This window comes from Lacerta agilis, chromosome 14 (assembly GCF_009819535.1).
Source record: "Lacerta agilis isolate rLacAgi1 chromosome 14, rLacAgi1.pri, whole genome shotgun sequence".
Taxonomy (NCBI): domain Eukaryota; kingdom Metazoa; phylum Chordata; class Lepidosauria; order Squamata; family Lacertidae; genus Lacerta; species Lacerta agilis.
Window position 1 is genome coordinate 2,221,595 of NC_046325.1, and position 25,845 is coordinate 2,247,439.

Genomic DNA, 25,845 nt, shown 5'->3' on the forward strand with positions numbered 1-25,845 from the left:
TGATTCCTGGCAAATACCGTGTCGTAAGCAGCTCATTGCATTTCTCCAGGGATCCCCGAATCCCACACACCAGAAATAAGCAGCCCTCTGTCACTATTCATATGAAAAAGAGCCGAGCTTTTCCTGATCTCGTTCAGCCTTTGCAAACCCTCATTTTAAGACTACAACTCCCATCAGCTCCAGCCAGCGTGGCTATTTGTGAATTTAGAGACTAGTTATCCCACTATACCTGTTGGCAAGGGGCGTGGGGGGAACCAGGCTGGTGAGCTCCTGTGTCTGAGAAGATTTAATGGGCTGCTTTGGGGGGCACAGAGCTAAATTTTATACTACCTGCTCATGGTTACAGAGCAAAGAGCGGTGAGTTTCAGGGTCTGCTCTCAAATTAGCAGCCCTGACGCCTACTCCTACTCAGGAGATTTTGGGAAAAGTGGGCTAGGAGAGGGTGTCAGGGCCCCTAGATGGTGCGACTGTCTCTTTGGAGACCACCCCCCAAGGCTGAAGCACAAGAGGAGGCAGGAGCTGGAGTCAAGGGGATGGGAATGTTGTAAAAGTGTGTGTAAAGTTGTGCAGTGCCATTAGGGTGGGTGAGAAATAGTATGAAACACATTTTCCTTTGGCACTAAATACATTTTCCGTTGCCGCTTAGCCACACCGTCAGTGAAAGAGAGCAAAATTCTCCAGTTTTTGTTTTTGTAGTGCCATCTTCTAAAAGCACAGAGTTCCTCAAGCTCCTTTTCTCCACTGTCCTTGCAGGGTCAGTGCTTCCTTCTCAAACGCACAAACACGCTGACCCATTCTGCTCTCGGTCTGCCCATCTTGCTAACACAGCATTTGCCAACAAGGGGCCCTCCAGACATTTTGGACTGCAACTCCCAGCAGCCCCAGACAGCACATGCTCTGGACATCATTTTTGGGGCGGAGAGAGGTGGTTTTTCCTGCCCCCCCCATCATTATTAAAACTTGGGGGCCGTGCCGTGAGATGCACAGGCAGGAGGTTCAGGGCAGACAGGAAGAACTGTGTCCTCCTTTGCACAGAATTAACTCAATGAACTGCTTCACACAAGGCGATTCCTAAAGCCTTTGTAATCCAAGTTGGAATTACTGCTATTCTCGTTTTCCATTTCCAACCAATACAGTACTCTCTTTTCAAAATTTTATTTGAAAAAAAAGAGAGAGAGAAAATAATCAATTTTTTGTTTCCTTTCCAACCCTGGACATTTTTTTTTTCAAGTATTGCCACTTTCTGCCCATTTCCCCCAGAGTAAAATCCCCTCCCCTCTCCACCTCCCTCTCCCCGTTTTCTGCCAAGGAGGGGGAGAGAAGGGCAGTGGGGGCAATTCAAGTATAAATCTGCCTGGAGGGCAGAGCGGAAGTGTGTCTCCTGTTTAGCCCCTAAAATAAAAAAGTGGGGAAGAGAATTTCAAATTTGGTGAAAGGGTGAGAAAAACACACACACACTCCTGGGGGGAAGGGTCCACTTCCATGCCTACCTCCCTCCTACCTGCAGAAGGCAACTGGAAGACTAGGTGCCTGGTCCCCGCTTCCTGCCCCCAACCTCTCTCTCAACCTCAAGACCCCTTACCCCCAGTGCAGGGGGTTGGGCAACCCTCTCCCCTCCCGTTCCTCCCTTCCTTGCGCCCTGCAAGGCTCACCAGCGCTCCTGGATCCTCTCCCTGCCGGTCCCGAGAGGGGATCAGGAACCCGGTTGCCCAAGTTCACACGGGGCTCCCCCCCCCTTGCCTTGGTAGCCCCGACGGCGCTCGGCCTCTCTCCTGCCGCTCTCAAGGGCCGGCGTTTCCTCTCTCCCTGGTGGCGGAGGGTCCTTGTCAGTCGTGGCCGGCCTCGCTCAGGGGCATGTGGCGGATGGTGTGGAAGATCCAGTCCATCTTGGTGGTCCACCCGCCGTGGTGGGCCTCGTTCATCTGCTTGGTGAAGTACTCCAGCGCCTCCTGCTCGGACTTGTCCAGCGCCAGGGTCTTGCGCAGGTAGGCCACGTCGTCAAACGACTGCAGCTCCGGCATCCCCGACCCCAGCATCATGGAGAAGAGGTTGATGAGCAGGTTGGCGTGCTGGCGGATGGTCAGGTAGGCCTTGTAGCACATCTCCTGGAACCTGGAAGGGAGAAGCGGAGGGAGGAGGGCCTTTACATCAAAAGTGCATGTTGGGAGATTCAGGGCAGATGAGACTTCATCATGCAGCACGGCGTCACAACTATGGAACTCCCTGCCACAGGGAGCCAATGATGGCCACCTACATGGCTTTAAAAGAGGGTTAGACTAATTCACGGAGGAGGAGGAGTATGATATTGATGGCCTCTAGCCAGGATGCCTGCGGTCTGCCTCCACTTGTGGAGGCATAATGCTTTGGAATATTTCTCACTTCTAAAGTTTGTGTGTATACATGTGCGTCTAGCACAGAGCTTTCCAAACCCTTCATGTTTGTGACACACTTTTTAGACGTGCATCATTTTGCGGCACAGTGATTCAGTTTTACTAGCAAACCGGCCCCGGGGGAGCGCAGGGAGCGTTCGCGAGACACACCTACACACTGCGGCCGACACACTAAAGTGGCGTGATGCCCAGTTTGGAAAGCTCTGCTCTAGTGTGTTGTTCAAGATACATTTGGAATTAAAAGATGTGGTCTTTGAACGTTCTCTCAAATGTAGATTGGAACTTACAGCTTTCCCCTCTAGGTATTAAAAAAAACATAAGAGATTATCTGTGCTGTTAACCACAATGGCTATGTTCTCCCTCCATGGTCTGAGGCAGGATAGCTCTAGGAATCACAAGCAGGGAGCGTGTCCCTATGGCTGTGAGGTCCTGCTTGTAGGCTTCCCTTTGGGGAATCTGGTTAGCCACTGCAAGAACAGGATGCTGGACTGGATGGGGTCCCTTGGGCCTGATCCAGCAGCCAGGCTCTTGCATTCTCAGATCAAGTGTATAAGTGTGCAAGGGGAAAAGTAGAAGGGAGGAGCAAACTGGTGAGGAAAACCAGTGTTTGCTGCAAAGGCAGGTGCGTGTGTCATCCGAAGTGTGAAGTCCCCGTTTATGGTGTGTGGGTGTGTGGCTCCTGTACACAGCTGAATGCTGCAGAAGCGATGCCATTCTTGAAATGGGGGGGGGTGTAATTGGGGGAGGGAGTCCTTGTCTCTGTGGTTTGGGGGAAGGGAGTCTGGGGAAGCCAGATTCCTAGATTTTGAGTGATGCTGTGAGTGAAGGATGCCTAGTTTGCGTTGTTTTCAGGCGGTGGGGAAGTGAAGGTTTTCCCGGCATGTTATCAGGAGACTTGCGGCCGAAGGCTCCCCATCTCCTACCTCTCGAACTCTTTGGTCTTGGTACACTCCTGCACCCCTTTGCTGATGACGATGAGGAAGTCCTGGGTGAGGACGAAGGGGACTCGCTCCCGCTTGTAGCCAAACTTCTTCTTCTTGTGGTCCAGGAAATGGCCAAAGTCAATGTGGAACAGCTGGAGGGGAAGGCAGAGAGAGGAGAGAGAGGAGAAGGGGCGGAATTTGTCACTGTTGCTTGTCTTCCTGGACAAAGGCTGTGGGTGGGAGGGAAGTGTGCGCATTTGTGCGCAGAAAACCACTCACCTGCCCATCGTCCTTGACCATGATGTTGCTGTTGTGGCGGTCCCCGATGCCCAGGATGAAGGTGGCGACGCAGTAACCGGCGCAGGAGCGCGTGAAGAGGTCAATGGCAGCGTCATAGCTGGATCCAGGAAGGGGGGAAACGTTAGCATGAAGGGCCTTGCTGAGCTCCTCACACACCAGGATTAGCAGCGTGGGAAGCCGCCTTATACTTAGTTAGAGCATTGGTCCGTCTCGTTCAGTGTTGTCTACTCTGACTGGCAGCTGTGGCTCTCCAGGGAATCTTTCCCAGCCCTGTGCGGAGATGCCAGGGATTGAACCTACAACCTTCTGCGCTCAAAGTAGATGCTCTGCCACTGAGCTATGGCAGCTCTTCCTCCTCATCACCCCACCCCAGCCTCTGCAGCAGACCCCATAGCTCCTCTGCTATCCATGCCTCATGTCCCTCGTGGATCCCAAAGCCCTTTTAGCAAATTCTCCCCACAACTCCTGGAACGCTGACAACTTTGTCCTGCGCCATAGAGAGACCTGTACCAAACCTCCCAGTCCTTCCCTTCCCGGAGGGGGAGCAAGACCCACAAAAGCCCCCACTTCTTCCTGACCCACAGCTGGCGGCCGCCGCTACCCTGCTGGTTGCTGGTTTGTTTCCCAATTCCTGGTTCTCACATTCATGTTTAAAGCCCAAAGTGACTCAGGCCCCAAATAGCTGGAAGGGCCCCCCCCCCTCCTTCCCTGCAGACCCTCTCAAGTGTTAATATCAGCAGAGCGGGCTCTCTTGGTAGTTCTACCACCCTCATAATTTTGGGCCCAGAATGAAGCAAGCTGCCTTTATACTGTGCCATACCATTGGGGTCTATCTACCTCAATATTGTCCACCCTGACTGGCAGCAGCAGCTCTCCAGAGTTTAGGAAAGGGAGCCTCTCTCAGCCCTACCTGGAGATGCCGTTGGGGGTTGAACCCGGGACCTTCTGCATGCCAAGCAGGTGCTCTGCCACGGAGCTACGGCCAGGCATTCTCTGTGGTGACTCCCTCCCCACAGAGAGGCGCCTGGCACCTTCACTGCACAGCTTTCCTCGTCTGCTGAAGACGCACCATTTTGCCCAGGCCTTCACCATGCAAGGTGCACATATTTTTAGGACCCACTTAAAAAGTGGCCGTCATTTGCTTCAAACTGAGTTCACTGCTGCAGCTTTAAAAATTGCTGCAACCCACCCTGGGGCCCCATGGTGAGGGGCAGGTAAGGAATGGAGCAAATAGTAACGGTAGTTCCTACGGACCCCTCACCCTTGTTCTTGTCCTTCAGCCAGTGGTGCAGAGCGTTGCTGTTGAACTGCAGCGCCCCCTTGAGGCCACCCTTGCACTGGATCTGCATGATGGTGTGGGAGCTCTTCACCACCTCAATGAGGCCCACGCAGTCCCCGATGGAGAGGCAGCCATAGGGCAGCATCCTGCAAAGGACCGGGAGGAAGACAGAAGACTGAGAGGGCTCGGGGGGAGGAGGACGGGGGATTAGGCACAGTCATGGAAGGTCAGAAAGTCTATCAGTGGGTGGCTAAATGGAGCCTCCAGGTTTAGGGACAGCCTACCTCTGAATACCAATCATTGGGGAGAAACTGGGGGAGAGGGCTGTGACCTTCACATCCTCCTGCTTGTGGGCTCCCCTTTGAGGGAAGAAGGATCCCGGGTGAGAGAGACGTTGGGTCCAATCCAGTGTGAGCCAGTGTGGTTCAGTGGTTAGAGTGTTGGGCTGGGACCTGGGAGAGTAGGGTTTGAATCTCCTCTATGAAGCTCACTGGGATGACCTTGGAGGCCAGTCACTGTCTCTCTCTCAGCCTGACCTACCTCACAGGGTTGTTGCGGGGATTAAATGGGGAGGGGGAGAACAATGTACGTGCCGTCTTGAGCTCCTTGGAGGGGAAAGCAGCATATAAATGAAATAAATGAAAATAAATCCAGCAAGGCTGTCTCCACACATGTGGGATGAGGTGGCTTTCAACCAGTCCACGTGGAGGCAGACAAAATGATACAGAGGGTGGAGCAGCTTCACTAAGTGGAGAGGTTGCACCATTTGGGGGCTTAAAATTTTTTTTTAGAGACACAGGAGAGGCATATAAAATTATGCACGGTGTGCAGAAAGAAGCACCAGGCAAAAAAACCACATTTCTCTTTACTCAGGACTCTGGCCCCTAATTCAGAGGGTTTAAAATATTTGCGGCCTCTTCCAGTGCATGGGACTCCTAAGACCTGACCTTTGTGTGCTTTTTGGGTTTCATTCCATTTTGGTTTTGTTCTGGCTTTTAATCTTTTGCACAGTTTTTTTAAGTCATACTGGCCACTGAACACAGGATAATCTACTCCAGTTTTTGCCAACCTGGACCCCTCCAGATGTTTTGGACTACAACGCCCACCAGCCCCACCGGCTCAGGCCGATGGGCATCGTGGTCCACGACACCTAGACTCTAGAGGGTGCCAGGTTGGTGCAGGGTGGTGTCTACTCCGACTGCTCTCTGAGATTTTGGCCAGAGGAAATCTCTTCCACCACCTGCCAGGAGTGTCTTCATGCGAAGTGGGTGCTGTGCCCCCCCCCCAAAAATCTGAAGAGTCATTGCAGCATCCACAGGGGGTGGCTGCAGAGGCCGCAACATGCAAGGGCAGCCCTGAGAGTCTCTGGTTGCTGGATTTCATACCCACCCACAGCCCAAATGGTTGCTGTTTCGATAAGGATTTCTCGCTGGACCCCTTCTTGGTGGCAGGAAGGGTGCAGTTGTTTGTAGCCTGGCACTCTGACTATTTAAAACCAACCCATGAAAAATTTGCAACCTCACCTCTGAAAACAGCACTTCTGGAACACACCTAGACACTTCTAGACTTGGGGCAGTGTGTGTGTGTGTTCTCCAGCAAAAGAGAATTCACTTGTTTTTAAAGCAAAGGTCCAAATGAGGATGAAAGAGCAGGCAAAAGTCCCACCCCACAACACCTTGCCTTAACGCTACCTGAGATCCAGTCCTTGGTTCTGCCACATGCTCTCCATGATCCGGATGATCTGCAGAGTCAACATATCTTGCCGGAGGTCTGGGGATCACAGAGGAGATTATTAAAATAAAGAGGCGACTGGAGTGGTTGGGAGTGAGTTGTCCTCTGATGGGCTGAGAGGCTGGGCGTGTGGGTGTGAGCTTCGGTGCTGATGCGGGGAGAGAAAATAGCCGAGACGAAATCATGGGTCTTGGCGTGTCTCTTCCTTAAAATGGAATGGGAAACTCCAGAAGGGAACAACAACAAAGGGACATGACATGACACCAAAGAGAATCCTTTGGGGTAGAAGCAAGGGTGAGAACGTCCCACCCCACTTCAAGTTAGGTTCTTATTTTTGTGTATATTATATATGTGTATATTTGTGTTAATAATAATAATAATAATAATAATAATAATTTATTTTTATACCCCACCCACCTGGCTGAGTTTCCCCAGCCACTCTGGGCGGCTCCCAATAGAGTGTTAAAAACAATACAGCATTAAATATTAAAAACTTCCCTAAGCAGGGCTGCCTTCAGATGTCTTTTAAAAATAGGATAGCTGCTTATTTCCTTGACATCTGGTGGGAGGGCGTTCCACAGGGCAGGCGCAACCACCGAGAAGGCCCTCTGCCTGGTTCCCTGCAACCTCGCTTCTCGCAGGCAGGCAACTGCCAGAAGGCCCTCTGCGCTGGACCTCAGTGTCCGGGCTGAACGATGAGTATTATTTTTGAGCTTGACGTTCCTTGCTGAAGGGAAGTAGTACCACAGAGGGGTGTGTCCTTGGGCGAGAGTCTTAGGTAGGAGGTAGCAACCTGGGTGAGAGTCAGATGGCTGTCTGGGCTGGGCCTTGGCAAGAAAAAAAGGTGTGTGAAGAGGGAACAGATCCCTGACTCTTAAGATTCTTTCCCACACATGAAAAAAAATGCTTTTTGCTTTGGGGGGGATTTTATTGTTCTCAATGGTACTGTAGTTTTTCAGTTTCATTGACTGTTTTCTATACAGTTTGCAAACCGCTTAGACACCATTTTGGCATCAAACCACATAAAAATTTATGAAATAAATAAATAAAATGCCAACACTTGCACTGGAAGTAACTCGCGGCCACTGGGTGTTACCTAATAGCTTGGGGCTTTGGGTTTTTTAAAGGGTATATAAACAGATGGAGAAAAGATCTGCCTAAGTGCCTGGCTGCAAGATTTTGTGGGCAGTGGAATCACATCCGATAATGGATATTCCCATCGTGCTCCACACAAGCCCCTCTGGGGGGACAACTGAATGGGTGCTATCTGAAGGGGCAAAGGCGTTCAGGAACCTTGGGCCTAAGGGCTGAATGTGGCCCTCCAAGCCACTCTTATCTGCCCCCCCAACTCCCGGTTTGCCCCCAAGTGTTTCTGCCTGGCTGGATGTGTCACTGAACTCTGGCAATGCCTCTGGCTTGCCTGGATGGAGGACAGAGAGGGGTGTGTGAGTTTGTGTAGAAACTAGTCTATGGTACGAAGGTAAAACTTACATTCATTGCTCCACCCACTTTTGCCTCTGTCCCCACAACTTGCATGAGGCCCTCGGGAGGTTGCCAGAAGGGGAATGTGGCCCTCGGGATGAAAGGGTTCCCCACCCCTCTGCTGGAGGGCCTGTTGGCTTCCCCCAGCAAGCAATGCTCCCAGCTATTCTCTCCCCACCCCATCCATCCCTGAGCTTCCTTCCCACTCCGCAGCTCACCATCTCCATTTTTAAAAATGATCTCGTGGTTCGTGAAGAGCAGCTCGGACATGATGTCAGGATTCTCCCAGTTGAGCCACAAGGGGCGCTTGGCCGAAGACATGATCCGGCACTCGTCCAGCCTGGAGCAGAGGGAACATCTGGTCACAGCTGTGTGCTCGCAGGCTGCTTTGAGCTGTCCCCATGCCACCAGCCCTCTTCCAGGGGACCCAGGAGTCCGGGTCCCTTTCCTGCCCCCTACTTCCCAACCCCCACTGCTTTAAATGGCCAGAACCTTCCCCTTGGTCTCACCGGAGGTTGCCCAGCTGGTGCACTGGGTTGAGGGGACAGATGAAGCCCTGAAGTGCCTCCATGTAATCTGGCCTCCTCATCTGCTCCACCAGGAACTTCATCTGCATCTTGGGAGGAGGGCAAGGAGGAGAGTGGGGACAGAGCAAGACAGAGAAAGAGCCCCTGAGCTTCTGCAAAGCACCTCCGTACGCAGCTGCAGTAAGCCCAGCCACTCACACACAACGGGAAGTGGGTCTGCTTCCATGCAGGTCTGGGCCCCAGAACCTCTTCTGTTTGGAAAATTAACCACAGCTGAGCTTTCCCAGAGGGGGAGCTGGGTTAATCTGCGGCAGCAAAAACGGGTCTTGTGGCACCTTAAAGACTAAGAACATGAAAACAGCCCTGCTGGATGGGGCCTATGGCTCATCTAGTCCAGCATCCTGTTTCTCATAGTTGCCACCCAGATGCCCCAATGGGAAACCCACAATAGGTATAGGCACTTTTCTACAGCAATAGTATATTATCTGTTTGTGTTTTGTTGATGGAGCAAAGACTTCTTTTTTGGCCCTTCTCCACAGTTCTGCTCCAGCAGAAACCCAGGATGGTGACAGGAAGACAGCTGTGTTCATGAGGTTCCTATTGGGCCTGCTGTGGTACAATCGCCGTCCCCCGCCCTTTTCTAACCTGTGCCCATTAGGGAGGATTGTGTGCAGCAAGTGAAAAGGGAAGACTTGGCTCTACATTTAAGCATTTAAGGTTCCCAATCCTAATCTGCGGGTTGCCATCTGATTGCATTTTATTCTGATCCTGATCTGATTTCAAGATGTATTTTAATTGATTGCCTGATTTTATGTTAATGTGTTACACACTTGATGTTAGCCGCTCTGAACCCGGTTTTGGCCGGGGAGGGCAGGGTATAAATAATAATAATAATAATAATAATAATAATAAGAAGAAGAAGAAGAAGAAGAAGAAGTATTACTACTACTACTACTACAAGCAGGACCTGAGCACACAAGCAATTCTCCTGTCCAGCTGTTTCCAAAAACTAGTATTAAGAAGCTTTGCTGCCTCCAACTGAGGATACACAGCGTAGCCATCCTGGTTAAAGGTAAAGGGACCCCTGACCATTAGGTCCAGTCACGGACGACTCTGGGGTTGCGGCGCTCATCTCGCTTTACTGGCCGAGGGAGCCGGCGTACAGCTTCCAGGTCATGTGTACAGCATGACTAAGCCGCTTCTGGCGAACCAGAGCAGCGCACGGAAACGCCGTTTACCTTCCCGCCGGAGCGGTACCTATTTATCTACTTGCACTTTGACGTGCTTTCGAACTGCTAGGTTGGCAGGAGCAGGGACCGAGCAACGGGAACTCACTCTTGTTGCGGGGATTCGAACCGCCGACCTTCCGATCAGCAAGCCCTAGGCTCAGTGGTTTACACCACAGCGCCACCCGCATCCCTTTGCCATCCTGGTTAGTAGCCATCGATAGCCCTCTCCTCCTCCTCCTCCATGAATTTGTCCAATCCCCTTTCAAAGCCATCTTGGCTGGTGGCCACCCCTGCCTCTTGTAGGAGTAACCTCCATAGTTTAACTATGCGCTGCAGGAATGCCTTTTCTTTGATCTGCCCTGAATCTTCCAACATCAGTGTATTATTACAGCTGTATTACAGCATAACATTTCGCGGACGAAGCTTATGGCTGTAATGAATTAGTTAAATCTTTCAAGGTGCCACAAATATTGTTGCTGTTTTAAGATTTCCTGGTTTCTTCTGAGTCCTGGGGTTTTCTCCTTGGTTTGCCTACTCAGGAAAGAGCACAGCAGTCTGGCCCAGTGCTTGAGTTACAAGCAGGGAAACAGAGAGGGCTGTTAGGACGCCCTCCTTGGCTTTCGTGACAGCCTTTTTAGGCAGTTTTTGAAAGGCTACAGGCAGGTGGAGCAGGGTTATTTGGCTAAAAGTGGGGTGTGAGGTTTGTAGATTTCATTACACCCACCTCCCTCCACCTTCTCCCCCAGAACGCAAGCCCTCTGAATGAGTGTTGGGCTCTATTTGGCTTTCTCGTTGTGGAGGCAACGAGCAGCAGCGCGGCTTGGAGGGGAACTTGGGGGTCCAAGGCAGGTACCTTCTGCGTCTCGTCTTTCTTCTCTTGCTTAAGGATGTCGGTGAGGTTGATGAGTTTCTCCATGGCCTCCACCTGCCTGTTCAGGTGCTTGAGGTACATCCCGCAGCCCCGGCAAAAAGCCTCCAGCATCAGCCCAAAGCGCTGAGAGACGGGCTTGCTGTGCATCTCTGACCTGCGGGAGGCAACGAAGTTCCCACTCAGAGCCCGTTACTCCCAAACCAGCCCGTTCTGAAAGACCCACGCCAGCTTGATTCCTGTGACCATTGCACTGAAACGGGACTCCCTTGCAAGATGGCAGGCTCTCCTTCCTTGGCCATCAGACATGGAATATTTAGTTGTGATTTCTGCATTGCAGGGGGTTGGACAACCATACAATTCTATGTTTCTAGGACTGGGGAGGGACAGTAGCTCAGGAGCACTACAGTACCCTGCTACAGCACATTGCTACTGGGGAGAGTCTACTGGAACCATCAAGGGCAAGCGTCTCCACCTGCCTTTCCCCACCCACTGCCGGGGGGGGGGACTGTTGCTTGCTGCTGCAATTTGGATGTTTTTTATTTTATTGTTCGGGATTGCTTCAATGTTTCTTTGCCCTATTGATTGATATTAGTGTGACTTCTTGTTGCATTCTGCTTTGTAACCATTAAGGCAATATCTTGAAATGTTGTTAACATTCATTCTGTACGCATGGCTCTAACACGGAAAAGCAGCATGCATGTAAATGAGCTTGTGATGGTGATAGAATCATAGAATCCTAGAGTTGGAAGAGACCCCAAGGGCCATCCAGTCCAACCCCCTGCCAAGCAGGAAACACCATCAAAGCATTCCTGACAGATGGCTGTCAAGCCTCCACTTAAAGTGGGAGCTGCGATGAAATGTCGCAGCGCGGCATATTGTTTCGATGCTTTAAATGTATGGTGTGCACACAGCCAAGCGTAAACAAAGGTCCTGCCCCAAGTCCTTGGGGCCAACCCATACACTTGCTAACTTCCTGCTCAGCTCCGCTTCTATTATCCCCACCACACCCCCTGCAGTTCCACATATCTCACCCCAGCACTTACTTGAGATGCCAGAAGTAAAAATGCCCAATCCGCTGGTTGGTCAGGGCTTTCATGGTCAGGAAGCGAGCCAAAGGGTTGTCCAGGTATTGCTCGTACTTGAGAACCTTCAAGGGGAGAGTCAAAGGTGTCAAAGGGGGTGTGTGGGTGCTTATTTCTAGCTTGTGGGTGCCGTGCCATGCAAAAGAGAAACCGCCAGGGAAGGAGTGCAGCTTGCCCTATCGCCATGTTGGTCCTGCCAGGACAAAAAGTGCACAAGAGGCAGAAATCCCCATTGTTGTATCTCTGCACGGCCATGCTAGCTAGGGCTGATGGGAGTTGTGGTCCAAAGTGCCTAGAGGGCACAAGGTTGGCGAAGTCTGATTTAGTCTATCAACTCATATCCCTCTTTCTGTTTCGCATGCATTCAAGGCTAACTTACAGTGAATAGAATAATATTTTTTTTAAAAAAGCCAACCATGTTCAATAACACCAGAGACAGAACGGCGCACTCCCTGAGTTACCTGCACCAGCTGGATGAGGTACTGGGAAAGCTTGTCGTCCGTGAGGCCTTTCACAAGGCATTTCAGAGCAAACTCCCTCACGACCGGATCTGGGAAATTGCAGTCGAGGAGTTCCATGGAGAGCTCAGGTTTAATCAACGGCCATTCCCGGAGGAGGCAGTACATCTGCGGAGGGAGAAGGAAGAGACAAGTTGGAAATTACAAGGGAAAGGAAGCCATCCAATCCAAGCCAGGAGCTTTGAGGGGGAAGATGGCCCACGCCTCTGACGAGACACCCAAGAAAGCTCTTAGTCTCACCTGAGCCACCTCGTCCCGCGAATTCCACTTGACAGACAGCAGTAATTTAGGGAGGGTCTCCGGGATGTTGACACAGTAGTGCCTGGAAGGGGGGGAAAGAATCATAGGGCTATAGAGTCAGAAGGGGGCCAAAGGGTCATTTAGTCCAACCCCCTGCAGTAGAGGAATCACAGCTAAAGAACCCCTGGTGGATAGACAGGACCCAGCCCTCCTGTTCTCACCACTCGCAAACCCAGGAGTCCTGCCCCACATCCCATCTGCTGCGCTAACCCACTGAAACGAATTCTGCTAACAAATGCAGTCTTAATGCAGGCCTGCCTTGCGGGCAACCATTGCTTTAAGATGGTCCAGTGCAGGCATAGGCAAACTCAGCCCTCCAGGTGTTTTGGGACTACAACTCCCATCATCCCTAGCTAACAGGACCAGTGGTCAGGGATGATGGGAATTGTAGTCCCAAAACATCTGGAGGGGCGAGTTTGGGGGTGCCTGGTCCAGTGTCATCTGTTCTTTGTTTAAACAAATAAGTCCCCTCTCCCTTTGAATGTGCAAAGCTCATCTAGCAGGGAGGTGGAGAAATTTGGCATGAGGCCCTCTCCCGCTACAGAGATCACTCAGGATCCCCAGCGCCCACTCACCGGTGTCGCCACAGGAAGTCCTTCTCTTGCTCAGTGATCTCTGAAAGGGGGTCCCGGTTGCAGATGCTTCGCAGCTGCTCCAGCTCGCTCTCATCCAGGGAGCTGTCCCGGGCCAGGCGGTTGCTCTGGACAAAGAAGGGAACAGAAGCAGGAGGTTATCACCCCGGTTCAGAAGCCCCCAGTTTGGCTCCTTCCCATCCCTCCCTCTATCACTTGGCCGGCCAGCCCCTCCCAGATCAGAGATGTGTAGCCTCAGAGATGCTTCCTATGCAGTGGAACAATCCCTGGCAAGTTAACAAACTGAGCAGCAAAACCGAGGCCTTGTATCCATGTGTCCTACATTTGGTTTCCCTGCCAGGCACTTCAGCTAAATATATATAGATCTACTCTCTTGACTAGGAAAGGTTTCACTATGGAAACGAGGGGACTTTTCTCTCTCGTTTTATCTTGCAGCATTGTTTTCTTTTTAATCTGGCAAGAAGATGAAGTCTTAATGTGTTTCCCAGCTTTCCCCAACCTGGTGCCCTCCAGACCAGTGGTTTCCAAACTAGCCTTCGCCCTATAAAAGCTCACCCCCCTTGCCCTCTACCCTACAAAAGGCACTATTCAGTATTGTGGTTTGCACAACCTACTAAGGGAGATAATAACACCATAAAATTCAAAACAGTAACAATGAATTGCACATTTATTCAAAATCCAGTTTAAAACATGTAGTTTAATTAATTCAGCAAAATGGATGAGCTTGATCCAGCGATACCAGCTTTTCAGACCCTGGTAGTCATTTCCAACTCCAGCGCCCTCCTGCTGCCCACGTGCCCCCTAGTGCCTAAGTAACTCCCCCCAGTAATCTACTGCCCACTGCTCTGGATGTTGAGGACTACAACTCCCATCTGTGTCTGATGGGAGTTGTAGTCCAACAACATTCAGACAGCACTCAACTGGGGAAGGCTAATGTGTCCTGTGCCATTGCCTTGTCTTCTCACCCCAAGCCTAGGAGAGTGAGTGCTATGGAACAGGGAGACCTATCTGAGAAAGTCAGGCGCCCCTTTCTTTCTGCCCACGAGAGCCATTTCTCCCCCCAACAGACGCTTCTGCTTCACGCAGCAAAGTCCTACGATGGAGTTGGGTCTCTTACCAGCCCCACCATGCAGTAGTTGAGCCCAAGCTCTCGGGACATGGCCCAGTTGGCATGCTCCTCTATCTCGGTGGCATCAGCAAATTTGACGGTGTGGCTGTACCAAGTGAATTCCAGCTCAAGGCACGGGGTCTCCTACGGATGGGAAAGCAAAGGTGATAAGAATAGCCTGCTGGATCAGGTCCATGGCCCTTCTAGCCCAGAATCCTGTTCTCTCAGTGGCCACGCAGATGCCCCAAAGGGAAAACCAAAAGCCTCCTTTAAGGTTGGTGGCCATCGCTGCCTCCAGTGGGAAGGAATTCCGCAATTTTAACTATGCACTGCGTGAAGGACTTTCTTTCACCCTTCCTGAATCTTACAAATGTAGGGCAAGTACAGGGTCCTCTTTAATGTTTCCAGTATGAAAAGTTGCAGGAATTTAACAGAAACTTGAGGGGGGGATCTGTGCCAACTGGCAACGAAGGAGTTCGTTAACTCAGAGAGCAAATGGTATTGAAAGTGAGTTTGTGTATAACTGCCCTGACACCATGATGAGCACAAGTCATTGTGAATGCAGAATAAAAAGGATGCCTGGAGGGGCCCACGGCTGCTCTGGGATACTTTGGATAGCAGGTTTTATAATAAGTTAGTAAAGGAATGTTTCTGCGTACATAGGGTTCTATGTACTCTTATGGAGAACAAATTGAACTATTTATAAATCCACCAAGGGTTCCGTTTAGGGCTTATCCACACTTCCTCTTCCCTTTCTCCAAGCATGGTCTGTGCTTTAAAGCTCCTCGCCTGAGCACCTATTTTCTGCCCCAGAGCTTTCCCTGAGAAAACCCAACCTTTAAAGCTTAATTGGAGCAAATGACGATCCATGGAAAACACAAATCGACTTTGGTTCCGATTCAGCGCTAAAGAGTGGGTTTTTGAAAGGGCAAAAGAAAGCCCAAAGAAACGCTTGGACACAAAGCTTTTAAGCGTGGACTTGTGCCTGGAAAGAGCGGGACAAGCCTTTATTCTCCCTTTTCAGACTTTCTTGGAAGGCCAACCAGACGGTTTTAAGATAAGGTGGCTGTAGGCTGATGCAGAAACACGCATTAGTTAAAGGCTGCTTTATTTGCACTAGCTGCAAAAAAGATAGAGAGAGGCCTTTCTCACTCAGATCAGTGCTACATGTTAAGGGAAGTTTTTAACTCAATGGAGCATTTTAAATCCAGCTTCTTTGTACAGGTATTCTAATTGGATTGGTGACGTGTGTTTTGCACATATGTGCTGTATGTCCATATTGTAATGGCCCCTGGCCACAAACAGTAATAAAACCTAACTTGGACAAAAAGCAATGCAGGAACAAAACAACAACAACAACAGTGTTGTAAAGCTAACTAGCAGACTCACTTTATTGGGGTTGGAGCCCCCCACTCCAATGGGGTTCAGCAAATCCTCCAGGCCATGGGGAACGGGCCAAAGGTTCAGAGCCATTTTCCCAGCCACCAGCGTGTCTTTGTAATCAAAGAGGTTGACGTTGCCCCAGGCCAGGGGGCAGTGCTCCTGTTAGGCAAGGGGGCAGAGAGACCATGGGGGGCTGAGTCAGAGCGCAGAAGGAGTGCCTCCGTCCCTTAAGCTAGCAGACCCTGAAACAGCAGTCTTCAGTCTTTTTTAGACTGGGGACCCACCTTTAACCCAAACATGTATTTGGAGAACTGCTTCTTACTTTTTATAAACATTTATTTGCACGGCAGGAGGGCTGCTGCTGTGACCCACCTTGAATCGGACCGGAACTCTGTAATGTGTCCCAACCAGCCGGTTGAAAGACCTCACCCCTCCCAAGATTCCCCATCACAGACAATCCAGGTGTCTTGGTTTGCAGGCTGAATTTAATTTCCCCAAAAGAAAAGAGATGTTGGGGCTCTTGAAACTTGCCTGACCCCTAACCTGTAGGTGAAGCATGGAGGAAGGCCTAGAGCAGGGATCAGCAAACTTTCAGCAGGGGGCCGGTCCACTGTCCCTCAGACCTTCGGGGGGGCCGGACTATATTTTTTTTGGGGGGGTGAATGAATTCCTATGCCCCACAAATAACCCAGAGATGCATTTTACATAAAAGGACAAATTCTACTCATGTAAAAACACGCTGATTCCCGGACCGTCCGCGGGCCGGATTGAGAAGGCGATTGGGCCCTTTTACACATTCAAGGATTAAAGAAGGGCCACAGCTCAGTGGGAGAGCACCTGGTTCACATGCAGAAGGTGCCAGGTTCAATCCCAGGCAGGGCTGAGGGACGAATGCCTGAAACCCTGGAGAGCCACTGCCTGTCATTGTTATATTTAATATTGAGCTGAATGGACTAATGCTGTGACTCAGGACGAGGCAGCTTCCTACAGGGCTCATCTGACCCTTGAATTAAACCACAGGCAAATCCCAAATCCCCACTCCCTGAGGGGCCTCACCTCCTTGGCCCCCTTCCGGCCTTTCACTGAGCAGATGGAAACGCAGAGTCGGGCAGCCCGGGGCAAGTCGGTGAGATAGATGTCGTACGACAGCCACTCATTCCACCTGGCAGTGAAGAAGAGAGGGAGTGGGGTGTCAGTACAGGGGGGCTGCAGAGAAAACTCACCCCTGGCACCCTCTTCATGGCTCCAGGTCCCCTCATCCCCATACTTTTCTCCTTCCCCCACCAGCGAAGGGCTGTAGCTCAGAGGTACAGCATAAGCTCCGCATGCAAAAAAGGGTCCCAGGTCGAATCCTCACTGGCATCTCTAGGCAGGGCTGGGAAAGACCCCCCCCCAACCCTGTGCGTGAAATTCTGAAAGCCGCGAATTTCAATGAAGACCGTTCTGAGCGAGGTGGACCCCCAACGCCCTGGGTCAGTATAAGGCAGCCCCCCAGTTAGTTATGCCACACTTACCGAGGGTTGGAACACGGAACGCGCTGTGTGTTGACGTTATCGCAAAGGGGCTCCCCGCCGTGGAAAATCCCCGTCCGGACGTAGATCTGGAAAGGGATTCAATGGATTCAAGTTACAAGAAAGGAGATTCCGAATAAAGACTGGGAAGAACTTTCTGGCGGAATGAGCTGTTCCGACTGTGGAATGGACTCCCTCAGGAGGTTGTGGACTCTCCTTTCTTGGATGTTTTTAAGCAGAGGTTGGGTGGCTTTCTGAATCAGGGATGCTTTAGCATTGCAGGGGGTCTGGCCAGGTGGCTCTCAGGGCCCCTTCCAACTCTACAATTCTATGAGTCTAAGAGGAAGAGAGGAAAGAGTTTGGGGGTCTCCTGCTCCTAACGCCACAGGCCCCTTCCTCTCCAAGGAGCCACCCTCCCACAGAATAAATTTAGCAAACTTTGTCACCCTTCGTTTTGCTTTGTAAATAAATGTAATAAATGGGAAATATGAAAATAAATAGGGAGATGGTCTGTGCAATGTGAGCTGCATGGCACCCTACTCCCTCCCTGGGGAAACCTGGGTGCCTGGCTCCACTTGTTCCTTTCCCCCCCACAACCTTATCGATGTCCCGGATGTTGACGTTGACGTAGGTGGCGCACAGGATCTTGATGCGCAGGAGGCTGTTGATGGACCAGAGCGACTTGGTGGGGACGTCTCCGTTGACGTGGGAAGAGGTGGCCGAGCGGCGGGCGTAGGAGGGAAGCACAAAGACGTTGGCCGGCAGCTGGCTGTAGAGGCTCTCCTTGCTCATGAGCATCAGGTGGGGCAGGCGGCCGATGGTGATGCAGTTCCTCATGTACTGGTGGGGGGGGAAGGGATAGGGAAGGGAGTGAGTGGGGTGGAGTGGGGAGGCAGGGAAGCAGGGCTGTGGGCAGGAAGGGCTCCCGCCACCTCACCTTGTACTGGCTGAGCGGGTATTTCTCCAGCAAGTACTCGTCGCAGCCGCACACCTTGAGGAGGTACTTCCCCTGGTACTCCTGCACGCACAGGCGCAGCTGCTCCGGCGACAGGTGCATGCTCCGCGTCTTCTTCCGGATGGCCTCGGCGATCACCTGCTCCGGCAGCGCGTCGTGCGGGGTCTTGAGGGTGTATTTCTGTTTGTCGTTGTTTGGAGACACAATAACCCAAATGGTAACTATGATCCGACCTTCAGGAGACGGAAGGAGGGTGGGGGGGAAAAGCAGGACAAGGAACTGTCATTCGGGTGAGCTGGTATGGTGCGGCGGAGAGAGAGAGAGCGCATGGTCAGCGTGGCCGGGCTGGGGGGGGGAGGCGGGGGGAGGGGAGGGGAAGGGAGGACCCTCTGGTTAAGTCACTAGCTCTCAGCCTGGCCTACTCTACAGGGCTGTGCTGCGCCATGGGCGTGGAGGCTAGGGGAGGAGCAACAAGAAATAGGGGCGCGGGAACTGGTGTGGAATGAGGCAGCCAAGCTGCTGGCACAAGACACGTGGCGCCACTGGTAACGAACCTGCCCTGGCTGCGCACCTGCTACTGAGCCAGGCTCAAGGTCCTTGCGGTGATTTACAAAACCCTGAACAACTTTAAGGACCGCCTGGCCCCTTCTACCACAGCTTGATCACCGATATCGTCTGCAGGAGCACCATCAGTTATTCCTCACGTTGGTGAGGCTGACTTGGTAACTGAGCCTTTTAGTGTCAGTGGAAATCTCTGCCAATAGAGAGGCACCTTCTGCGCTGGCTTTTAAACTCCTGCTGCAAACTCATCTATGCCATCCTGCTTATGCAGACAACTAAGATAACATATTTCCACAATTGTTGATTTTAAATTTTAATTGTATTTTTTTATTGTGCATATTGTTGTAAACCACTTTGGTTAATTTCTTTTTAGGATATAGTGGTACATAAACATTTTTTAAAAAAATAAATATAAATTAAAAAAAAAACTTCAGAAGAGCCCTGCAGCAGCTGGATTGGGCCAAAGTTGGACTCATCTAGTCTAGCATCCTGTTCTTACGGCAGCCAGCCAGGTGCTTCAATGGGGGGAGCCCATAAGCAGGGGCTTTTCTCGTGTCAGAGTGGCTCAGTGTGGGAACACCTTGCCTCAGGAGGCTTGCTTGGCCTAATCTTCAAGTTTCCTTGCAAAAAAACAACCCCACACATGAAGACATTCCCTCTCTCAGAAGGCAATTGTGTGTGATTTGGTCTTTATTGTTTTTCTTAAGGGCTGTTTTCAATCACTATTTATGATGTTGCGTTTTGTTTTATTCATTTATAAATCGGGTCTGTGTTTTAGAGAAAAAAACAGGCAAGTATTGCCATCAGCATGGGCACCACTTAATTTGTAACAATTAAAAACAAATTCTTGCGAGTGAGGGGGCAGCGGGAATGGGGCAAGCCCCACACAATCACAAAGGCTGGCTTGAGCAAATTGGTGGTGCAAATTGGTGGTGCATGAGAAGAAGAAAGTGCTCAGGTCTTGCCTTTGGGGCCTTTTGACACCACCTTGCAAGTTGCCACTGGCCCAAAGCCAGTGCCATCCCCCATGCCCAGGGTAGTGGTTCTGTGGACACTGTGCTCCTCTCCCCGCAGAAGGCCTCCAAAAAGAATCTGCACCTTGTATGTGATACAGTGGGGCTAAAGGCTGAGAGATAGTGGTTTACCTGTGGCCTCAGGGATGTGGTTAAGATTTGAACCCCAGGCATATCCTTGCTCTCATAGCCGAACTTCCGTTCTCACAAATACTAACAGCAGAAACAGGTCACAAAGACCTGAGCCTACAATGGTCGAAAATGGCTTCGTAGGAAAGCCATCAGGAAATTAATCTAATCGGGTTCACTCAGAGGGAAAGTGGTATCTCTCCTCCAGCCACATTTCTCCTTTCCCCAGATTTAAAAAAACACACAACAATGCCTCCTTGCCAAAATATTTCGCCCCTCCATCATGAAAATTAAATGCATGCTATAGAAACACACCCAATTCCTGTCCCCCTGCCCCTAATAAAGCCCCTGTTTACCTTTGTCCAGTTTGCTGTACACGTGTTTGGGCAACTCTGGGCTGGATTCCACATTGGGGGGGTAGACATACAGAGCCTGACTCGGGGGCCCCGCAGATCCCCGGGTCTCCACGGCTTCGCGGCAAACCGACAGGATGTTCCGCCGAAATTCCTGCACCTCAGGGTCCTTGACCAGCTCGAATTCACAGATGGGCATCCCAATCGCAAACCCTGGGAGCAAAGGAGGTGGGGGGGGGAGGGACACTTGACCATCAAGCCTTCTCGGTACCACTGGACTGTCCCCCCCCTTGTCTGGTTTGGCCTCGGACTCACCAATTTCCCGGTTGAGGATCTTTTCCTCCCGGTTTCCCACTGGCTCAATGACCTTCAGGATGGGCTGGAAGAGACGGAGGTCGCAAAGGCGCCGGGACTCGTCGAAGAATTCTTCCCTCTCGGCTTCCTGCGTCACCCCTACGAAGATGTAGGAAGATTCCTCCTGGGTAGGGAAGCAAAGGGAGACACTGAACACCTCCCAGAGACCCATCTTCCCATGCACTAGACTTTCTTCCCTAACCCAATTGTTTCCCAGATACATTGTCGGGGGTTGGACTAGATGGCCCTTGGGGGTCCCTTCCAACTCTACAATTCTGTGATTGTATGATTCTGTCATTCTATGTCTTCCTTCCTTCCTCTCTCATAATGCAGTGTCGCCCAATGGTATTGACGTGGGAATAGGTTCAGGAAGAGCAGAAGGAAGTAACTTGGTCACACAAAACGCACCACTGGCTTACGGAACTCACTGCCACAAGGCGTGGCAATGGGCTTAGATAGCTTCAAAAGGATGATATAGGAAAACATAGGAAGCTGCCTTCTCCTTAGTCAGACCCTTGGTCCATCTAGCTCAGTCTTGTCTACACTGAGCGGCAGAAGTGGCTCTCCAGAACTTTCAGGAAGGGAGTCTCTCCCAGCCTTTGCTTATAACTTAAATCCATTGGTTCAGGGTCCTGCCCTCCAGAGCAGCAGAAAACAAGTTTGCTCCATCTTCCTTGTGACAACCCTTCAGGTATTTAGAGATGGCTATCCTATCATCTCTCAGTCTTCTCCCTTCTAAACACACCCAGCTCCCTCAACCGTTTCTCATCAGGCTTGGTTTCCAGACCCTTGATCATCTTGGTCGCCCTCCTCTCCACACCTTCCAGCTTGTCAATATCGTTCTTAAACTGAGGTGCCCAGAACTGCATACAGAACTCCCGGTGTGGTCTGACCAAGGCAGAATAGAGTGATACTATTACTTCACTTGGACACCGGACTCCTGTTGACGCCACCTAGAATTGCATTAACCTTTTTCGCTGCTGCATCACACTGGGAACTCATTTTAATGTTGTGGTCTACTAAGCCAGAGGTCCTCGCTCCTGGCTCACTAAATCCCTCCCCTGCAGAGCGGGCCGAAGCTTTCCCTCTCCCAGGCTTCTGTTTTCTTAGGTGCCCAAGGTCGGCTCACCTGCAGCAAGTGGAAAAGGGGGTATTTCCTGGCCTCCTTGAAAAGGTCGTGTTTGATGCCCAGAAGTGTGGCTTCGCGCAGGCACTCGAGCGTAACGATCATGCCATTGGGGAGGCAGCAGTCCACCATGATCCGCGGGGGCATGAGGTGGAGCCCCCACAGCTCCCCGGACGAGGGGCGTGGCGGCATGGCTGCAAAGTGGTAGGAGGAGCTCAGCACAGTGCTAGAGGTGCGTCAGGAGGCTAAAGCATCTTGTCCACCTGGAGATGGGGAAGACACAGAGAGAGGAGGGTTAGGATTGGCTGGCTCCTCCCCAGTGGAAGGCTGGGCTTCACACACCCCACCCACTGACACACCCCTCCCCTTGCTTCCTATTGGCCACCCAAGATTATATAGATGCAGCACCAGGGAAGGGGAAGAGGGTTTCAGCCTGTAAGGTCTCTGCCTTCTGTACTGAAAGAATGGCACCTTGCAGGTTCACCATTTGACTCAGATGTTAACCCTTTCCCCAGTTTGGGGAACTGATCCAACCCACACACCCGCCCACTCTTGCCTGACAACCTGAGCATGAAGCACCAACAAACAGATTCACAGGTTTCCAGAGTAAGGACTTCCAGCAAAGCCTTGGCTAAAAGAAAGTCTTTTGTTTTAGCAGCATGGACTGCTTTGGATCTGTCATGGATGCTTTAGCTGAGAAGATTCCTGCTTTGCAGGGGGTTGGACTAAATGATCCTTGGGAATTCTATGAGTCTCTCTCTCTCTCTCTCTCTTTCACACACACACACACACACACACACACAATGCTGGACTAAAACAAAAAGAAATTGCCTGATCTAGCAGCGCTCTTTATGCATCCTTTCAAATGTGCAATACTCAACCTTCCTTAGAAGAATTTTTTATAGAGAGGTTGGGTGGCCATTCGTCAGATTCTTTAGCCACGATTCCTGCATTGCAGGGGGCCGAGCTAGATGCCCTTCCTTGGGTTCTCTTCCTCTACAATTCTACGATTCTATGCTAGCAATGTATTACCACAGATTTGCTTATTAAAATGCGCAACCTCTGGGAGGACAACATTTTTTTAAAATAATAATAATACATGTTTTAAAATGCAGCCAGGTTAAATTTGAACCTGAGAAGATTAACTCCCTGCCACAACTTAAATAAACAAATTCCTGCAATGCTCCCGGAAAATGTTCAGACCAGGACTTTGGTGAATCTCCACAAGGAGGTTCTGTTGTTGTGAAGCGGCAAGAGTGGGCAACGTTGCTCTGGAGACCTCCAGTCCAAGCTGCTTTGCTCTACAACTCTATTTATCCTTCCCAGCTGGAGGATGGGAGTTGTAGCCCAAAGCAGCTGGGGGGGGGCACCAGGTTGAAGAAAGCAAGAATATCAGCTTTCCTGCACAACTCATTCCCCAGAGGTTTGCATATAATAAATCTCTCCCCCTCACACAACTGTACCCCATAGCATTACACACACACACACACACACACGACAGACACATTCGACCTTACATTATACAAAGACAGCAACACCACTTTAGGAGAATGCTGCTATGAAAATTCTATACCGTCCAGTTCTTCGAGAGCAAATCGGATCATTCAGCTTTCCAGACTAGAGTCTCCCCACCCCCCACAATTAAAAAAAGAAACCCCACACACCCCAAGCCCGGTCAATAGCCATCAAACCCATTTTTTTCAGGTCCATGGAGGTGGGTCGTTGGTGCCTCTTTTAAGCGCATCCCTTCCAATGATCTTGCCCCCCCCCCCATGTGCGTCATCACCCCCTCGAGGCTGCTTACTCTAGAGCAACGGACAGGAAATCGGTGGGGTTGAGGATTTTCAGGGTTCTTTTTTCCCCTTGTGCAAATGTGGGGGTTTTTTTCTGTGCGTGTGTGTAAGGATCCAACAGTTTCCTTAGGAATGCATTGCAAGGCTTCCGTTGTCGGCTGGACTGAGCCTCATGGCTGTCTCTCTTCTATGCCAGCCAACCATTTTCCTCCCTTCCTGCAGTCAAAAACTGTTGCAAAAAATAAAAATATATAGAATTAATCATAATCAAAGAGACTCTAAGGGAAGGAAGGAAGGCTTGGGGGGGCGAGAGACAGAATGAATATTTCCCCCCATCATATCTGAAACATCTAAATGCGTATCTGAAACACCTGGGGGGTGAGAACCCCCCACCTTTCCAGGAGCAACCCCCCTCCAGCCCCCATAAACTCAAGGAAACGGTTCTGTGTCCAGATTCTAGAAAGGAAGTGGGGTGCTGCTTTTGTGGATGGGTTTGACGCATGCTTTGGCAAAGGGGGGTGGGTTTGGATATTTCCTAGTTAAGGCAGAAAAACAAAAACCTCCTTCCCTTTGCCAGCTGGAGTCCCCGAAGGAACGAAGCCGGTAGCCCCCATCAAGATATTTCCTTTCCTCCCCACCCGGAAACTTGGGCTACATTATGCCCACCACTGGAAAGCGGGTTTTGTAACAAAAGAAAGCGACTTACGTGTCTCCGGATCCTTGGATCAGAAGAGAAGGCAAGGTTAGGTCTCGGTTTGAAGGATGCAGAGGCTCTTCCTCCTTCCTCCTTCCCCAGCAACAACCCCCCCCCCCCCACCGCGAAAGATCCTTCTCCCTCCCCTACTGCTGCGACCATCGGGTCCCATTCCTCTCTCCCCCGCCTCCCCCTTTCCAGCGGCCAGAGAGAGCTTTTGCAAGCCGCGTATCCGGCATGGAAAAGCACGGATTTCCGTTGGATCCGGGGTTTCTCACACAGCTGGGAGGGGAATGGGGGAAAGAGAGAGAGAATTGGTTATCTAAAAATATATATTTTTTAAACCACGTCTTGCAACACGAATTCCAGCAGCAAAGAGGGGACATCTCTCCCCCCCCCCATCCAATACCCTCATTCATCCCAATGTCAGTCAGGAAGGGACACTTTTTGGGAGATGGAGTGTGTGTGTGTTTGTGTGTTTATCCCCCCTCTTTCTTTCCAGGAAAGGTGGGGGTGGGGGGGATGAATGAGAGAGAAAGAGGATGACTGCAATTTTTTTAACCTGCCCTAAAGAAAGAAAATGTGGGGAGGGGGGAGAAGGGAGAGCAGAGAGGAGAAAATGAAACCACAGACATTTGCACAAAAGGGGCTCGATGGTGGGCTGGGGTGGGGGGTGTTTGTGTGTGATTCCGCAGTATGTTTTGAGATACCAATTTGGGAGTCGCGTGCAAAGCTCAGATGGGGAGAGCTTTCCTGGGACGTTTGTTGGTATGGCATCCTTTGTCAACTTGGCAGCCTCCAGTTGTGCAGGGCCACAATTCCCACCAGCCCCAGCACATCTGGAGGGCACCAGGTTGGCAAACATAGCCATCTGTTGTCATCCCAGCATGGTTTATCAGGTCTAACCCCAGACAAAATCAAATCTGCCTTCATTCCTCTGGAGCAGCCTTGGACGATTGCTACCTCTCACACTCACCTACCACCCAGGGGGGGTTGTGATGGTGACATGAGGGGGTTAAATTGAGATGCCCACAAGGACCAGAACCTCCTCCAGGTGCTTCTTATGTGATTCGGCATTCCTTTATTACAGGGGTGGCCAACTTCCAAGAGACTGCGATCTACTCACAGAGTTAAAAACTGGCAGTGATCTACCCCCTTTTTTTGGGGGGGGGGGTTTCAGGTCAAAGTTGTTGAGCTTTTTTTAGGAAGGATAGCCCTGTTTTTTAGGGTTCACGTAAAAGTTGTTGAGCTTCTTTTCTTTAGGGAGGAGGAAAGTTTTTTATTTTTAACCTTTCTTGTGTTTGGAACATTTGTTGTATAACTGTGGCAAACATTGTATATCTGAATATCTGATAAATAAACGACAATTTTCAATAAAAAAGGAAGGAAAGCCCTTTTTTCGGTGGTTCAGGTCATTTTAGGGGTGCAGGGCAAAGAAGTTGAGGTTTTGTTAGGGCAGCCAAAGTTTTTTAGCTTCTTTGGGGGGAGCCACTGATCTACCAGTGATCTACCACAGACGTCCAGTGATCTACCGGTAGATCACGATCTACCTGTTGGACATGCCTGCTTTATTACATAGAAAGCAGAAGCACAAATTTCAAGACTACCCTCGCCACAAGCCTGGCAAATCTGTAACGACA

The 25,845-nt window shown here is 50.8% G+C and overlaps 1 protein-coding gene across 2 annotated transcripts; it reads right to left on the reverse strand.

Annotated features, from left to right (window-relative positions):
- Positions 1-1,740: 1,740 nt before the first annotated feature.
- On the reverse strand, positions 1,741-21,951 carry LOC117059472 (phosphatidylinositol 4,5-bisphosphate 3-kinase catalytic subunit alpha isoform-like). 2 transcript variants are annotated; one of them, XM_033171241.1, is made up of 21 exons: positions 21,722-21,951; positions 20,554-20,716; positions 20,242-20,451; positions 18,165-18,415; positions 17,825-18,067; positions 17,231-17,316; positions 16,773-16,878; positions 15,723-15,875; positions 14,343-14,477; positions 13,208-13,332; positions 12,573-12,654; positions 12,276-12,440; positions 11,776-11,879; positions 10,715-10,886; positions 8,615-8,715; positions 8,324-8,445; positions 6,584-6,662; positions 4,868-5,038; positions 3,593-3,710; positions 3,314-3,465; positions 1,741-2,112 (listed from the first exon to the last, which is right to left on the reverse strand). In XM_033171241.1, the coding sequence occupies exons 1-21, from the start codon at positions 21,908-21,910 to the stop codon at positions 1,827-1,829; spliced, it is 3,213 nt and encodes a 1,070-aa protein (XP_033027132.1). In that variant the 5' UTR covers positions 21,911-21,951; the 3' UTR covers positions 1,741-1,826. The 2 variants fall into 2 exon arrangements, with proteins under 2 accessions (XP_033027132.1, XP_033027131.1); XM_033171240.1 differs by having other exon boundaries at positions 8,615-8,721.
- Between the last annotated feature and the right edge of the window lie 3,894 nt (positions 21,952-25,845).

Coding starts and splice junctions, on each gene's coding strand:
- LOC117059472 (XM_033171240.1), bottom strand. CDS start 21,910: ATGCCGCCACGCCCCTCGTCCGGGGAGCTGTGGGGGCTCCACCTCATG. Junction 10,887..11,775: donor TTTTACTTCTGGCATCTCAA/GTAAGTGCTGGG, acceptor TGCCTCCCGCAG/GTCAGAGATGCACAGCAAGC. Junction 2,113..3,313: donor AAGACCAAAGAGTTCGAGAG/GTAGGAGATGGG, acceptor TCTCCCTTCCAG/GTTCCAGGAGATGTGCTACA.